General features: G+C 44.7%; 1 protein-coding gene across 1 annotated transcript in view; it reads left to right on the top strand.

Moving 5' to 3' along the window:
- Positions 1–18,341, top strand: part of RP1 (RP1 axonemal microtubule associated) — a 206,939-nt gene that overhangs the window by 72,084 nt on the left and 116,514 nt on the right. The window contains exon 25 of the mRNA XM_066624417.1: positions 3,978–4,141. Within this exon, the coding sequence (XP_066480514.1) occupies positions 3,978–4,141 (164 nt within the window). The remainder of the gene's footprint in view (positions 1–3,977; positions 4,142–18,341) is intronic.

The following is an 18,341-nucleotide window of genomic DNA, read 5'->3' as shown; positions in this document are numbered from 1 at the left end:
ACTGGAGAAATAAGTGATGGACAACATGCAAGTATGTTGGGTAAGAAGCCATTTTGTAAAGTATACCTCAAGATACTGCCCCGTTTATGTAGGAAATGTTTGCTTAAGAACATTTAGCACAGGTCAAATCAAGACTCATTTTGAATAACATTCTTTTCAAATACTCACAATTTTTATTTTCCTTTAAATATTAATGTAATGCATGATCTGCATAATGCTGTAATTGCCAGCTCTTAATTTAAAAAGAATCAGGAAAGCCACATGAAGGATGCATTTTTCAGACTTGTTCCTGAATCCTTTTTTTCTTGTTACCAGAGTGTTAATAATTTTCTTATTAATTAACAGTGATTCATCTTAATTTTATTTTCACTAGTAAACATTTTCCATTGTGGTTTTAGAGTGTTTAACTCAAGGCCAATTTTAATTAGATTTCTCCATTTCCCAATACTTTCTGTAATTTCTTGGTGGTTCAGCTAAATTTTTCTGTCTATGTAGTGGATGCAAATGAAGTTACATATATCATAATAAAACACAATCTCAAAGAAATGCTTGCACTTCGGGGGCTGGTGTGGGTTGCAATCTCACCCTAGTTAACATTAATCATGGTTAAAATCAAGGCAGACCTAATGATGAGCCATACTTAAGTGTGGCAAAGAGAGGAAAGAATTTGCATGTCAAGGGAGGGAATGTATGATTCTGTGGCCTGCTCCTAGTTTCTTGACTATGGTTAGTGAAGTGTTTCAGATCTTGACCTGCACAATATTTTTGAATTGTCGAGTTTGGATAGTTTATGTTTCAAATGATTTTTGCAGTCAGGGCATTCACTGAGAACCAAGAACCTTTGATTGGCATTCCTGTGTAGATTGGTCCTTGACTTCCCAATAGTTCCTTTCCAGTGCTGCTAATCTTTGTGGGTGCTGCAGTTGGAAGATCACACCCAGCACCCATCCCTGCTTTCCCAGTAAAAGAATATTAAAGGGAGAACACAACTGACTGAGAAGAGCCTGATTCCTGACCTTAAGTGCTTCATTCAGCAATTACCGAGCACCAGGATATTTTCTCCTTTTTAATACAACTGCAGTACACACAGTGACATTTATTTCTAACAAGTCTGTGGGTTGCTATTTTATTAATTATGTTAGCTCTCTGCAGACTGACTTAAGATTACTATATGGAGGCTGCTGCACATAAAGGCATAAAATAACCCAGTCGGAGTGGTGGAAGTGAACATGATTTTCAGATTTTCACATGTTGGAATGCAAGTGAATTGCATTTTTATTATACTGTTAAAATTTGCATAGCACACCAAGGCTTGGTTCAACTAGTTGTCCTGGATGCACATATGCACTGCTGTTCCCATTAAATTACACATCCAGCCATTTCAGTAGGGCTTAGACAAACATCAAGATGCAGATCCACGTCTGCAACATGGGCAACAGTCTGCTTATACATTAAGAATTATTTTGTTGCACTATGAATCTAAAGGCTAGGAGTAAACAGTGAGTTGTTTAAGCTACATAATTTACCTTTTAATATGGCTTGGACCTTAACTTTTAAAAATGCTGGTTTGTTGCTTATCATTGCTTCTTTCTGGTCTTTTTGCAAACTTGAATGAATGAAAGGTTTTAATAAATAAGTTCCAGCGCCTCCCCATATCCGGTATCAGTGGATCCGGTTCTCCATGCCTCCCCCCAGTGACCTGCCCATGACTTTTATTTTTCTTTAGTACTGGTCAAAGCATGGGTGTTAATTGCTTATCAAAGGAACATTCTTGCTTAACCCATTTCTGCCCAGCCTACAGGTGTATATATTTAATCCCTGTTGCATATATGCAACATTAAGCAGATGGCTGAACTGAAGAACGTGACATGCAGGAAGGCAGCCTACAAGCTAGAGCAGGGGTGCTCAAAGTTTTTGGTAGGAGGGCCACATAATAATAATAATACACTTTATTTATATCCCGCCCATCTCCCCAAAGGGACCCAGGGTGGTTTACAACATGTTAAAACAGATTAAAAACATAATTTAACAGCAAATAAAAATGTATTAAAACACATTAACAGATGACATAAAAACAGTAGTCAGATAAAAAGTCAGATAAAAAGAGCAAAACGCAGCAAATCATAGAGGAATCAGGCCTGTAAAAATACTAAAAGATATAGAAAAGATGTTTAAAAGGCCATGAACTCAGAAGGCTTGTTTAAACAAAAGGGTCTTCAGGCCTCGCCGAAAAGTCTCAAGAGGGAAGTCATTCTCAAGTCTCAGAATGTTGGTGCCACTACTAAGAAGGCCCTATTTCTTGCCGCCGCCCCACGTACCTCCTTAGGCGGTGGCACTTGTAAAAAGGCCTTCTCTGATGACCTGAGAGGACGAGCCGGATTGTATGGAAGTAGGCGATCTCTAAGATACCCTGGCCCAGAGCAGTATAGGGCTTTAAAGGTCAAAACCAGCACCTTGAATTGGGCCCAGAAACGAATGGGCAGCCAATGTAGACACCGGAGAAGTGGGCTGACAGAGTCAAACCGCCTATCTCCAGTAACCACTACCTCTCTCTGACACTGTGTTGCGGGCTGGAAAAAAAAGCATTAATTTACATTTCAAATTTGAATAAATTTACAAAAATGAATATATTAGAGATGGAAAATGAATGAATGAATTCAAGCCAGTTTATGATTCCATTCACACTAATAAGGGGGGGGGGAGATCTTCATGCCAGTTTATGATCTCATTCATACACACAAATGGGGGGTGGGGATCTTCCACACTTTCACACACATGTACCCGCCTGCTCACCTGCCCCCTTGCCCTCCCTCGTTTGCTTGGGCGGTATGTGCTCCTGCCTGGCCGCCCACTCGCCTGCTTGGCTGCTTTCCTGCTCACCCAACTGCATGCCTACCTGTCTGCCTGCCTGTCCACCTAACCGCTTTTCCTCACTAGCTAGGGTGGCATGTGCTGGTGCTGCCTGCCTAGGAGGATCCCTAGGAGGCATGTACTGGCTGGGCTGGGCTCCCCTCCCCTCCCGTGCATGGGATCTCTCTCATTTTCCTGGCTCAGGTTGCAGGAGGGGTGGGGAGCCCAGCCCATGAGCAAGGCAGGGAGAGACCAGCTGGCAAGCACGCAGGGTCTTTTATAGTGGGAAGTAACGCGAGACCTGCAAGTCTCACGTTACCTTCCCACTATAAAAGGCCCTGCGTGCCCACTGGTCTCATCTTTCCTTCGCTGCCACTGAGCTCAGTAGCAACGAGGGAAAGCAAGGCACGGAGCTTGCGCAGCAGGCCAGTGCGGGTTGGGGTGAGGGCCGAGTACCCATAGGAGATGGGGGACACCCTGGGGGCTGGATGGGGACCCACAGCGGGCCACAAGTGGCCCGCGAGCCGGTGTTTGGGCACCCCTGTGCTAGAGGGACACTGCTAGAATGTTAGGAGGAAGCAGGAAACATCTTGCTTCCTGTTCAGTTAGTCCCTGTAGCATGCACCACAATCAAGTATTTCCAAAATGCATGCCAGGGCCTACTTTTTATGGAACTTAAACCTCCTTTTCCAGTGTGTTTAGAGAACCTAGAATCAGTCCACTGCAATACTGACAGTCCAGGACAATGCATATTTTTTATTGGGAAGTAAGTCCTATTAGACAAAGTGGGATTTTTTTTCCAAGCATAGATTTGCACCCTGAAATGATGTTTAAGATGCACAAGTCCCACTCTAGTGGGCATCTAGTCCCAGTGAAATCTAATCTAGACCTATTTGGCTCTTACACCTATTTTGACCCTTATGTAGAAGAACCCCAACATTTTCCCATTCATACATCACTTCTCTGAGCGCCCTTCTTCATTTGACTGAACAATTGCTACTGTTCCCTAGCCTCAGTGATGCATTATTTGCAATAAAGCCAGTGCCACACAAGTCTCCAGGCACCTAGTTACTGAGATAAAACTGCTCTGTCAGTGGCACACATTTTCATTTTGTCTTTACCTGCAGGAGAAGATTGGAAAATCACTATAGTCACTGGAGATGTTGAAAGAGCTGGCACAAAAGCAACTGTGTCCCTTTATGCTTATGGAGAAAACAAGGCTTCTGGTCCTCTTATTCTGGGATCCGGGAAACACCAGCTGTTTAATCGCAACAGTGTCGATACATTCAAGGTACAATACTGCATCGTATAGATAATGAAGAGTTTACTTACAGGAGTTATTCAAAACAGGTTTACTCCACACTGAATAACATGAATAAGTGACAGTTGCTTATAATGATGATTTCATTGTAAGGACTATAGTTCCACATTTTGTTTTCTGAATTGTTTATTGATGTAGCGTGTAACTTGTCTGAGAGAACTGAGCAATTGTATATTTATGGCTGCAATCAACTTAACAGTAAGTTACTAAGACTATTGTTCAAGTCAAAGATTTGGTCTAGAAAATGCTAGAAGGCAATTATTGGATATTTACTTCCTCTTTTTTTTTTCTATAAAGGTGTGCACTTTGCACAAAGACCACAATCCTACACACACAGTTAGGCCACTTAAACCCATTGACTTCAGAATTGTATGATTGCAGCCTGTTAGGAAAAAGGGCTGGTGACTGATGTATTCATCTCAGAGGATGAAGGGCAGCGGCTGGTCATCAAGTCCACAGAAAACTGTGAAAGCATCATCTTCAGTAATCATCCATAAGCCTGGAGGGGGTTCCTGACCATGACAGGCAGGAACTATTCTACAGCTGTGAGGGCACCACCCACTAAGGCACCACACAGGCACCACACAGGAGGTAATCCTGCTTTCCAGAAAGTCACATCCCATGGAGTCACTAATGAGTCATTAGAGGTTACTCATAGGTAGATAAATGGTCATGTGGTTTGTTGTCTGACTCTGTAATAACTCAGTCCTATCCAATTCCCCAGAGCAAGGCTCCAGTCACCTCTGGAGGGCTCAGGTGGGGCCAAGTCTGACTCCACACAGGTCCAGGGAACCTGCATAGAGTCAGATCCGCAGATGGAAATTCCGCAAATTAACAGGCTTCACCTATAACTGCTACAATTAAAAGAACACCAGTACAAATACAATTAACAAAGAAAAACTGAATGACAAATTAAAGGGAGAGAGCCGGGGCAACAAAAAGGGGTTTAAACCCTGCTGGAAGACTAACAGGAAGGTTGCAGTTCTTAATTCAAGTAGGAAGGGGTTCCACAGCTGTGACACCACCACAGAAGCAGCCCTCCCCCTCATTACCACCAACTTAGCTTCAGCCAATGGTGGTACACATAGCAGGGCAGCCAGTGCAGCTGCAGTAGCAGTGACCGGATAGACATTGTGATCCTAACTAACTTTCCAGCAACTGCAATGCAGCCCTGAGGTAAGGTAGCAAACCTTCCTTTACTTTGAGGAGGCTTCCATGACTGCCTCCCCACGACATAATGCCCCATTGGCAGGGCTACGTTGGCCCTGGAAGGTTGGTTCGAATTGGACTGAGAGTCAAACTATTGAACCCCCATGGCCCCAGAGGCTGCCATGTTCTGCAATCATTGCTATTGCCAAACAGCCTTGAAGGGCAGCCCCACGTAGAGCACATTACAGTAATTGAGTCTCAGTGTCACCAGTGCAAGGACCACTGTGGTCAGGTTTGACAGGCTCAGATAAGACCAACTTAAGCTGTGCAAAAGCTCCCCTGGCCACTGCTGCTGTCTCATTAGACATGAGCACTATAACAAGAACATTTGACGTATTAAAAATAAGGTTCCTAGTAGGTACCTTGGTTATCAAAGCAGGTTTCGTGCCAATCATTGTTTTCTGTTTTCCAGATTGAAAAGTTACACATTCAATGCTGCTAATACAGAACTACTAACAATGAGAGAAGATACACACACTGTGTTTAGTAGTGTTTTAGAAGTGTTCACCACAATGCTTCCCAAACTCCTACAAAGGAGTTGGGAGCACTGTAAGTTGTTGTGCTGGGAAAGGCAGCAACACCTTCCCCAGGATTGTGCTGCTGCTGAGGATGGAGGGGGATTTTCTACTGATTTGCAGCCAGCTCTGCAGTCCTGGGGGGGTGCAGGAAGCACTCTGCAGGGCTCCCTGTGCCTGCAAAACCAAAAAAAGGCTATTCTGGTTTCATCGCAAAAACTAGAAATGTCCTTTTTTTCTTATTTTGCAGTTTTGCAGGCGCAGGGAGTCCTGTGGAGGGCTCCCTGAGCCCCCCAGAACTGCAACGCTGACTGCAAGTAAGTAGAAAAACCCCCTCCATCCCCTGCAGCAGCAAAATCATGGGATCATGTAGCTGCCTTTCTCCCTCCCCACTCCTTAAAGTGACATTGACCAGTGCTTCCCAGGCTAGTGGGTTGTAACCCACCAGTTTAGGAACCACTGTTTTAGAATAAGAGTGTATTCTCCTATTGTCCTATCTTCTCCTATATTTTCCTGTTGCTACTGTTTTTTCTATATTGCTGATTTGGTTCATTCTATAGATTTGGCTCCCTTAGAATACATTGATTTACTTGTTATAAAACATACCTTGTATGTAGTGACTTGGGATTTCTGTTTTAAATGCTGTTTTAAATGCTCAAAAATTCCAAGATTTACAGCCCAATTCTATGAATGTCTACTTAGAAATAAGTTCCATTGTGTTTAATGGGGCTTACTCCAGGTAAATGTGCATAGGATCACCTAGGATCAATCTTGCTCTTTTCCCATGAATCTACTTAAATGAATACTGGCAACAGATACAGAGAGCATCCTTGCTGGTAAAGGACATTTACCTCTTGCTAGTAAAGACCAGGCAAGAAAATCTGTGTCTTCCTTTGGTTTGGATTAGGGATGTCCAAACTTTGGCATCATCTCTCTGGCACTGTGTTTGGGGCCAAGAAAAAAAGATTAATTTACATTTCAAATTTGAATAAATTTACATAAGTGAATTTATTAGAGATGGGACTTATGTGAATGAATGAAGGTCTTGCTATAGTCAAGGCTTATAAAAGACCTTACACAAAGCAAGGCCGGCCTTTCCTTTTGCTGCCACTCACAGATGTGAAACAGCAAACAGCAACCCTTGGCCCGCAGCTCGCACAAGTGATTGAACAGTTGGCCCTTGCACTGAGAGCAGCCGTGTCAGGCCAGTGCGGGCTCCAGCAAGTCTCCGGTTGGCCAGAGGCTTATTGGAGACTGGGGGCTCCTCATGGGCTGAATTGGGGGTCCTCAAGGGCCACAAATGGCCCCCCGGCCAAGATTTGGGCACCCCTGGTTTGGATGATCAACAACTCTGTCAGGAGGACAGGATGCTTCATGACTGAAAATCTTGGTTTGTTTCATCCTTGCCAAAGTATCTGGAGATTTGAACCTGCATTATTGATTATGAGCAAGGCTGGGGTGGTTATTCCATATTAATATGGTGGGCTCATACCTTGCATGCAATAGACTTGCACCAATTCAACTTCATGCAGTTAGCAAAGGAAAACCAGAAAACAAAATCAATGGTTTGAACACTGCAGGTGATTCCCCCCACCATTCTACTTACTAAATACATGCCCTGGAGGGAGCCTGAGATTGGAGAATGAAGCTGCTGTTCCCACCAGTGTCTCATCATTTTTAAAGAGACAGTAACCATTTTTCAAATGTTAGGGATTTTCAAGGCAATTTTGAGTATATGTGCTTTTGCGTTTACTCTCCAACTTTGAAATGTAATCCTCAAAAGGATGCAGATTGACCAGTAGAGTGTATTCCAGTTATTCCTTTCTTCCTTTTTCCATTTTTTAAAATGTACACTCACACTCATGCTTCCCAACATTTTTTCCGATAATCACATTTGAATTTCCTGGTTTGGGAGTTGGAGAAGGTATGCTAGCAGGGAATTCTACATCCCTCAGTAGACTGATGTCTTTAAAAAGAAAAAAAATACTTTTGTGTGTATAAGAAATGTTGACAGTGATGGATAGGTGAGTACACATTGTTTGCAATAGTGAAGTAAAATATAAGAAGACAGAAGGGAAGCCTCTTATCACTATGCTGTGCTGACAGTAATGTTGTTAAGGTTAGTAAGTACTGACAGAATGTCTGGCATAAGCAGTGGCTGCCCCTTCAGAACACATCACAGAACTTGGCACATATCAGCACAGTTGGCAATCAGTGCTTAAGATAGTTTGGGAGCTGAAATAGCAGATAAACTGTAGATAAAGAGTGGAATGTTCTACAGAGCTCTGCTGGAGGATGTTCAAATGATACTCACTGTATAGAACCACTTTTGGAACCTTGGGTAGATTTCAGATTCAGAACAAACTGGTCCATGCAGATATCGCACTATCATGTACCTAAGGTTTTAGGTGAGGCTTCTTTCTCTCACACAGTCTTTTCTGCACTGACAGATGGAATTATCATATATATAGTCCTGGTTGTAATGTATGTGAGCTGAATAAACAGCCTTGAGTTTAAAGAAAAATATTTCTCACTAGCCAAGAACACAGAGGTCTTTACCCCATTCAAATGTGATCTTCCTGAATGAGATCCACAGTCAGCATTGTGACCTGCAGACGGAGGTCCCTCAAGATGACCAAGCAAGGTCACTGAACTATTTCAAGGGACATGAAAAATTGCTGGCATTTTACCTCTTTATTTTTGTCAGCACAGTTATTAGCGGTTCTGTAGCGGGAAGGGACATGTTAGTTGAAGCATTGGTGGGTTCACTACCCTGATTCCCTGCTCTGCTGCCCTGTCACAAAAGCTGATTACAGATTTCATTCAGGGGAAAGAGCTCACATTTGAAATATGGGAAGTTCTTTGCTTTCCTGGGTAAACGGGAAATATTCTTTACACTCAAGACTGTTTGTTCTCGTCATATAAACTGCATGTAGGAGTATTGATATTATACTTCCATCTGCCAGTACAGAAGAGACTGTGTGTAAAAACCAAAACAACTTCCCCACCCACCCCTCATAGCCTATTACCTCTGTTGCGGAGGCTGTTCTGAATATTTAACTTATCTAACAACCCAGCACATGCCCAATCTCATCTGATCTTGGAAGCTAAGCACGGTCAGGCTTGGTTAGTACTTGGATGGGAGACCGCCTGGGAATACTGGGTGCTGTAGGCTTATACCATAGTCTTTCAAGACTGAAAGTTGCCAACCAACCTGCCCCCAGCAGTTTATGCTATGCAGCTGCACTACAGGAGCAGGTGCTGCATGCTACAGTGGTGGGGAGGGGGAAGTGGTGACCAGACAGCCTGAGAGAGACAAGTAATATTTTTTACTTACCTCTCCATATGCTACCTGGCCATCAGTGGGTCTCCTTAGACCTATGTCAGATATTTAAATGAATCTCAAGGGGTGTGTTGGTACAGGAAAACAGGGATAGATCTTGGCATGTACTAGTGCCCCTGAGATCCACTCCCTGCCCACCCCATGGCTCCTTCCCTGAACCACCCACAAACTGCCCCAATGCAGCATCCATGAGCTGCTAGCACATGCTCTGGCCCTCGGGCCATTTGCACCAGCGACCCTGAAGCTCATGGTGAAGCTCACAGCTTTTATGATGCTGTAAGAGGACTTGAGTTGTTTTTTTTTTTTTAATATTTTGGCCAAGGCTATAGCCCCATCTCTCCTTGCTAAACCTTTACTTAGTCAAATTGGTCTCTAGCTAGTTCTTTCCCCAACACCACCATATAGGACTTTCTCTTCAACTCTAAGGTCAGGGACAGACAGATAGGCAAGCTTGAGTTTTACATTTGATTGGAAGGCTTTTGGAATTTTGCCAGAGGTTTGTGAATTGACTGTGCCTCGACCTTCACTTATGCACTATTGGAATACCTTTTAAGAAAGAGTCTATGAAGTTTGCATCTTAAAAGGAATGCCATTAGTGGTTGTTAAATAGCACATGTCTTACCCTCTTTCCACTTGTTTCAAACAAGTCTGCTTCTGTGATTCCACATAAAGCTGAGAGCTGCCTTTGCAGCTGAGTCACCTACTATTGGAAATGTTTATGAACATTCCGTGGATAACTTGGGGTCCACTCCTATCCCCCCACCAGCCTGCACAATGCAGCAGCAGTGACTGCATGGAGGGGTGAACAGATATCCTAGAAGAGGTAAGTAAAAATCTTTTTTACGTACTTTCCTATAGGCCACCTGGCCCCCAATAGGTCTCCTTAGACTTACGCTAGCGCTTTTGCTGGCATAAATCCGAGGAGACTTTTGGGGGCGGGTCTGTGCCAGGAAGCAGGATAGGATCTTGGAATGCACTGCTGCCACCATTTTTGTGCCAAATAGAGGAAACAGATTCCCAGGTATAGTCTTTTTGATTTGGCTTTTAGTGAAACTTAGAATATAGCAGCACTGGCTGCTGCTGGGTGCAGCACTACTCTGAGCTATATTCCAGAGAAAATGTAGTCACCGAAGAAGCGCTGAACAACATTGAGTGCCTGCCTATGCTGGAGGAGCTTGACAGTGAACCAACCCTAGAAGAAATTCACGTGGCCCTGGACTCTCTTGCCTTTGGCAAGGCACCTGGAAAAGACAGCATCCCTGCTGAAGTCCTAAAGTGCTGCAAAGAGATCATCGTCACTGAGCTGCATGAAATCCTCTGTCTCTGCTGGAGAGAAGGTGGAGTACCTCAAGACATGAGGGATGCAAACATCATCACGCTGTACAAGAACAAAGGCAACAGGGGTGACTGCAACAACTGCTGTGGCGGCATTGTAGGAAAGCTGTTTGCCCAAGTTGCACTAAAGAGGCTCCAGGTACTTGCAGAGAGCGTCTATCCAGAATCGCAGTGCGGATTCCGAACCAACAGGTCCACCACTGATATGGTATTCTCCCTTAGACAACTGCAGGAGAAATGCAGGGAACAACGACAGCCACTCTTTATAGCCTTCATAGATCTCACGAAGGCTTTCGACCTGGTCAGCAGGGACGGCCTCTTCAAGATTCTCCCCAAGATCGGATGTCTACCCAGGCTCCTCAGCATCATCAGGTCTTTCCACAAGGACATGAAGGGTACTGTTGTCTTTGATGGCTCCACATCAGACCCCTTTGACATCCGAAGCGGAGTGAAGCAGAGCTGTGTTCTTGCACCAACCTTGTTTGGGATTTTCTTCGCTGTCCTGCTGAAGCAGGCCTTTGGAACTGCAATAGAAGGCATCTATCTCCAGACCAGATCAGAAGGAAAGCTCTTCAACCTCTCCAGAGTGAGAGCAAAGTCCAAAGTCCAGCTGAAATGTCTGCATGACTTCCTCTTTGCTGACGATGCAGCTGTCACCGCCCACTCTGCCAAAGATCTCCAGCAGCTCATGATTCGTTTTAGCAAGGCTTGCCAAGATTTTGGACTGATGATCAGCCTTAAGAAAACACAGGTCATAGTTTAGGATGTGGACTCACCTCCCTGCATTACCATCTCTGCACATGAACTGGAGGTTGTCCATGACTTTGTGTACCTTGGCTCAACGATCTCCGACACTCTTTCTCTCGATACCGAGCTAAACAAACGCATAGGTAAAGCAGCTACCACGTTTTCCAGACCCACAAAGAGAGTCTGGTCCAACAAGAAGCTGACAGAACATACCAAGATCCAGATCTACAGAGCTTGCGTCCTGAGTACACTTCTGTACTGCAGCGAGTCATGTACTCTTAGCTCACAACAGGAGAGGAAACTGAACGCTTTTCACATGCGCTGCCGCCGGCGCATCCTTGGCATCACCTGGCAGGACAAAGTTCCAAACAACACAGTCCTGGAACGAGCTGGAATCCCTAGCATGTATGCGCTGCTGAAACAGAGATGCCTGCGCTGGCTTGGTCATGTTGTGAGAATGGGCGATGGCCAGATCCCAAAAGCCATCGTGCAAGGAAAGCACCCTACAGGTAGACCACAGCTGCGATACAAGGACATCTGCAAAAGGGATCTGAAGGCCTTAGGAATGGACCTCAACAAGTGGGAAAGCCTGGTCTCTGAGCGGCCCGCTTGGATGCAGGCTGTGCAGCATGGCCTTTCCCAGTTTGAAGAGACACTTGGCCAACATTCTGAGGCAAAGAGGCAAAGAAGGAAGGCCCATAGCCAGGGAGACAGACCAGGGACAGATTGCACTTGCTCCCAGTGTGGAAGGGATTGTCACTCCCGAATCGGCCTTTTCAGCCACACTAGACGCTGTTCCAGAATCACCATTCAGAGCACGATACCATAGTCTCTCGAGACTGAAGGTTGCCAGCAACAAGAATACAGCACCAATGCATGTTCCCAGAACACAACCAAGAAGAAGAAAATAGCAGGTTACTTCACCTTGGAGGACCCTTCCCCCCCTTTTCCCTGGAGTTTCAACTGCCAAATCAACTGAGAGCCTTAGGTGGAATCCTGATATGTCCAGGAGGCTTAAGCACTTGGTGAAGAAAATTCAGAATTGGCCATGCAGATCACTCTGACCATGGGATTGTCCCTCTCTTCTGGGGAGGTCACAATGGTAGCCTGAGGATCTCCTGGTAGCCCCCTTTGGGGAAGGTCATGGCCAATTCATTAAGCCCCACCAGAGTTTCCTTCTAGCCTACTATCTTCTTCACTGCCTTCCCAGTCTGCTGCACTCTCTCCCACACTACCTCTTTCAGCCCTGGCTTCACTCCAGCCTCTTTCACCAGTCTCTCCCTTCTCCATGTCATCTTTGTCTTTGCTGTCTTCTTTTGCCTTTTATCTTCTTCCTGCCCAGTGGCCCTTTGATTAGGGTTACCAGATACAAACAGGAACAGAGTGCCTGTGCAGTTAACCATTGTATAGAAAAGGGAATTAAACAGCAGGTGCAGCTTTTTAAACCCTTCCATGTTGAGCTGCACCTGCAGAAAATCCCTCTTTAACAATGGTTAAAGATGTAGACACACTGTCCCCAATTGTATCTGGTAACCCTGCCTTTGATGGGCTGGTACCAGCTCCCGATTGTTACAGCTGGGAGCTGATGAGCTATTAGTTTGTTGTTGGCCAGCTGTGCTGGGGAAATGTGTGGCAATGAGGTCAACACTGGGCACCTCCACAGAAGCTTCTGATGAGCTTGGCTTGCAGGGTCTGCTCAAAGCCATCAGGAGCTATGGCTCACGACAATGATCAAGAGTGTAATTCCTGAAGAATCACAGATAATTGCAGGTATTGCAGGTAACAGTGCTAGTCCTCTACAAAAACATCCAAAAGCATCAACAGAATAATAGATGCAAGATGCCATTTCTAATATGGCGAAAGGAAATGATTAGCCGTTCATTGTGAGCGGGAAAGCTCATTCATCTGCACCCACAGTGCAAGGTGACACATGCCTGACAGTATTCCAGCTGGCAAAGAGCATTTACCCAAGTCCATACTGCAGTGGTGTTGTGTGATCGCTGATCTGTCAGTAAGATACCTTGTTCCACTTCAAACCGGAGCAATATATGAAGTGCACATTACACTTTTGTATGTCCTTTCAGAGTTCTGCTTGCTGCACACCACTAAAATCTCTGGCTGAATTTCCAAAAAAGATTGCACATGGATTTCTTGGCAAAAAAAAAAAAAAAATGTGTTGCAATTATTTATAAATTTGAAGCAAATATTAAGTCTGTTTTTAATTTAAGAACAAATTGAACTTTCTCCCACATTTTTTTTAACCTCCCTTTAACAAACTCAAGTAACTGCTTTGGAAGTATGTGATAATTACTGGAAATTACATTCCATTACTTTCAATCTGGGGATTATATTTGATTTGAGTTCTCAAGGGCATAGTTTTTCACATGGGATCTCAGTGCAGATAGGAACAGACAGAGAGAAACATGGTGAACCACACATGGAAGAAGTGGTGAAGTAGCACTGACATGGAAAAGCATGTGGCAAAAATGAGAAGAAGCAGGTGTGATAGCAATTAATGGGGACACACATGTTCTTCAGGAGGAAAAATATGCCACCCCCACTATTGGCTAGTATCTTTGCTTGAGGAAACTTTCCTCTTTCCCCCATTCATTCCCCCATTGAGTTCAACAATCACTTGGACTGAAATTGTTCCTGAACCTTCAGCACTTTCAGCACTATCAGGAGACCTGATTGACAGCCTGATCCTGTTGGGCTGCTGTGCTGGCAGAACACGTGTTCCACTAGCGCTGACTGCTGAAAAACAGCCATAAAGCATTGGGTAACAGTGCAAGAGGACAGCATGCTGGTGCAAAGGATGGAGCCTTCTCACACATGCCAGCAGGCCCCTGGAGCACAGCTGGGCTTGCACTGGTTCAGCATGAGCTCGTGCTGAGCCTGCGCCAGATGGAGGCCTATCTCATGCCGCCTGGAGCTACGGGTGAGTGCTGGACAGCGGAGCAGTGAGTGGGTAGGGGGAGGCATTCCGGGAGGAAGGCAGGGGGAGGGAGCGGCCCTGCTCCACCGGATCCAGAGCCCCGCTTCAGGCCTCCTGGCCCGACATGAGGCTGCTTTATTCTGTGCCAGCTAAATAGCCAAGTAGCCCCATTGTGGGGCCTCCTCCTTCGCCTGGGGAAAGGGGACAAATGTCCCCTTCGCCTGAGGAGCCACCAGTGGCTGCCCGGCGGCCATTGAATGCAGCGACAGCCATTTCAGCACTACTCAGCTCAGGATTGGGCTGCCCCAAGCATATAATACTCCCTCACCTTCTATGCAAAGTAATCAGAAGTCTTTTTTATGGCTACCTGACAAATGCACAATTCTGTGTGGGTTTGCTCTGTATTCTGACAGACAGTAAGTTGTATCCTGATCTCTGCACAAATGGAAGGCACTTTGGTTCGCATAAGAGAAGGTGAGCAATTTTTACTGATTCCCCTTCTCCTTCAGCAGTCTCCCATTCAACAGTCCATATTACTCCATGGTGCCGCCCCACCCTCAAAAGATGATTTTAAGGTACTGGAAAAGGCTTCTATGAGAAGGGAGTGGGAACTTCTCTCTGCATGCTCCAGGTTTAGGATACGCTTTCATGGCTTATGTTTTATAAGAGGTAGATCAGTGCTATCCTTACCACAGACCATTGGCTCCCCCTCCCTATAACTCTTTATATCATCAGCTTGTTTCAGTCATTCAGCCTTTTTTCAAATGCTACTGTTTGTTTCTCCTGGGTATTATAGCATTATATGTACACATAAACATTGCAAATGTACAAATTGAATGGCAGTTCTATTATGCAAAATGCAGCTGTTGTCCAATTTCAAAGATTACTTGCTGTCAGTGGCAAAAAGATTAACAAATTTTGTGCAATATAATAAGCAACAGTCCTGAGGAATCCCATTTCCCCATAAGTGTAGTGCATGGTATTAATTTCAGCTGTATATGTGCCATTCTTATGCAGGCAAAGTCAAGGGAGCAGCACCGCAGGTCAGAAAACAAAAACAGATAGTTGCAGGAGACTATTAATGAGAACAAAAATTAATTGCAGCCCAATGCATTCCATACCAAGAAACTATTTCATGTGTGGGTCTCCTTTGGAAATACCATCACTAAATCATCATTGTTTCATTCCCTTGAAGAAAAGGTACTGAATGCATTGGGGCTGTATTTTTTTCTTATTAAACAGACTCTTGCATCTATCTGAAACTTTATTTTTGTTTTCTCGCTAAGCATAAGAACATAAGAACAGCCCCACTGCATCAGGCCATAGGCCCATCTAGTCCAGCTTCCTGTATCTCACAGCGGCCCACCAAATGCCCCAGGGAGCACACCAGATAACAAGAGCATGGCAAAGGCCAAGGCTGGTGTATCTATCATTGGTTTTCCAGGACCGTAATTTCTGTGTTGAACTTTAAGCACAAGGACTAGAAGGTGAGATGGCAGGCAGGCATAAGAACATAAGGAAAGCCCTGCTGAATCAGTTCTAAGCCTATTTAGTCTGGCTTTCTGCTTCCCACAGTGGCTCACCAGCTGTTTCTGGGAAGCCCACAAGCAGGAGAGAAAAGCATACGTCTCTCCCACCATTGCTCCCTTGCAATTGGTACAGTAATTCAGAGGCATACTGCCACTGAATCTGGAGGAAGCACTTAGGCATCATGGCCAGTAGTCATTGACGTACTTTTCCTCCATTAATTTGTCCAGCCGTCATTTAAGTCATCCAAACTAGTGGCCATCACCACATCTTGTGGCAATGAATTCCAAAGACTAATTACAGGTTGAGTATTCCTTATCTGGACTGCTTGGGATGGGAAGATGTCTGGATTTCAGATTTGTCTGAATTTTGGAATAATTGCATAAATATAACGAGAAAGTCCTCCTCTTGCTCTTTTCACTGTTAGTTATATGGGTGTCCGCTGGCCTCTTTGACATTTTTCAACAATGCCTGTACAGGTACTCATCACAGAACAGAGAACAGAACTTAGAACCCGTACCTGCACTGTACGTGGAAATGAGCACAAGACCTTCTTGTATTCAAACTAGAAAAAACAAATCTTGGACAAAGATGTCTGGATTTTGGAATAGTCCAGATTTTGGATGTCTGGTTAAGGAGTAATCTATACGCTATGAGAGAAGAACCTCCTTTTGTCCATCCAGAATCACTTGCCAATCAGATTCATTGAATGACTGCTGGTTCTAGTATTGTGAGGGATGGAGAGCAGCTTCTCTCTATCCATTCTGTCTACAACATGCATAGCTTTATATGAGTTTGGTGCCACGGATAGGCAGTGCTAGTAGTTTAGTACTATTACTGAGACTCTGCAAGAACTGGGCTGATATCTCTTTGATGAAAGGATCTCAAACACCGTAATAAATTGAAGACATTTATGTCAATGTGACAGTTTAATAGATAGTTTCTTGCCTGAGGGCACATCAAGAATGACAACACTTGTTTGTTCTTCCACTCTCAGTATAAAATGCCACAGTTCACTCTGTAGAGGGTTGATCTTTCAAAGACTGCCCTGAGGCAGTGGTGGGAGTAGATGTGCTCCAGGTTGCTCTCTGATGTTTTGTGCAGTGTTTCCATTCTTTTTTAATGATTGGGCCCAAGTTGGGTACTCCAGTCCTACCTCAGTCCCTGCATGATGACGCAGTGCCACTAGTGCAGGTTCTGCTACATCTTGCGCAAATTTTTCATCTGCTGGAGGTCTCCTTGGGGTAAGGAAACATTTGTCCCCTTGCTCAAGGGTAAGCCCCAGCAGCCGCAAGTCTGTGTTGCTCCATGAAGGTGGATCAGGCCTGGAAAGGGGCTCAGGATTTGGCAAGTGCTGCTGAACCTGACCCCCTCCTGAGCCTAATCCACCCCTCCCTGCCCCCATCACCACCCTCTCCCACCCACCCCTCCCCTGTTCCACCATTCCCTGCCCCGATCAACCCCTCCCTGCCTCCAGCCCTCTGTTCTGGCAGGTGTCTGTGTGGGAGGCATGTGGGAGGCCTCTGTGGCTTCCCTGCCAGCAGGCCCGCTGCACTCATTGGCAGAGGCTGCTTTATGATAGCTGTAAAGCAACTTCTGCTGGCGCAACACTAGTTATGCCAGCGGGAGGGGCATAGGATTGAGTCTGCCTTGCCTCTAAAAAACAAAATCATCTTCCATAATTTTAGTAGGATTCTGTCTACCCAGGCATGCTTTAGAAGTAGAACCTAATCCTTACTCTAGCAAGAATATTATATTTTAAACACTATTTGTGTATTTATTGCTTTGTGCTCACTGTGATTTCGTTTTCTACCAATGGTTGTCATAATCCTCACTGGATATGGCAGAATATGCTCCTTTTATGTTTAGGTTATTGCCTTCGACATTGCTTAACAAAGTAAACTTCTTCCACAGCCTGTGACAGGAATGACTCTTTTCCCTGTTTTGCTGTCTTCTGCATGGAACAATGTCTGTGTTTTTCAATTCACAAGTGCTGCTTTTGGTTGTCAACTTTTGAAGAAAACATTAAAAGCAGGCACTGCTACTTGTTCATATGGATTCAGATTAAAACGAGTCACTAAAGAAACAAAACAGTATATATGTATAGTATAACAGTATATATGTTACTCATCCATTGATCCATTGATCCACTGGCTTATCTTTATTTAATAGTTCAGTAGTACTTGCTAAGGATAAAAGGTTTAGGGTATTTCCCCCCTTTTTTGTAATTGGGAAATGTTTAAGTCTTCAGTAAATGCTATGCTGATTTGTCTTTGTTTTGAATTTTGTCCAATTGATGAACCCAGGGGTCAGCTGTCACAACAGCCACCCATCCAGGTGAGTCCCTGAACTCCCTCGTACTGCTCAGACACCACAGATTTCCCCATTTGCCTATGGGGAGGTTGGTAGGAACCATCAGCCATTGCTTTTTGAGCTTATCACCGACTGCTGATAAGCCGGGGGGGGGGGGCGTCATGCAGGACGTTGTCCCAGGACCTCCAGCAATCCGGCAACCTTGCTACATAGGTAAATAAGATAACTTTTAAAATGTTTCCTTGG

The sequence above is a fragment of the Tiliqua scincoides genome, chromosome 4 (assembly GCF_035046505.1).
Source record: "Tiliqua scincoides isolate rTilSci1 chromosome 4, rTilSci1.hap2, whole genome shotgun sequence".
NCBI classification, from domain to species: domain Eukaryota; kingdom Metazoa; phylum Chordata; class Lepidosauria; order Squamata; family Scincidae; genus Tiliqua; species Tiliqua scincoides.
The sequence above is the reverse complement of the archived record's forward strand: the minus strand, read 5'-3'. Positions and strand labels throughout refer to the sequence as shown.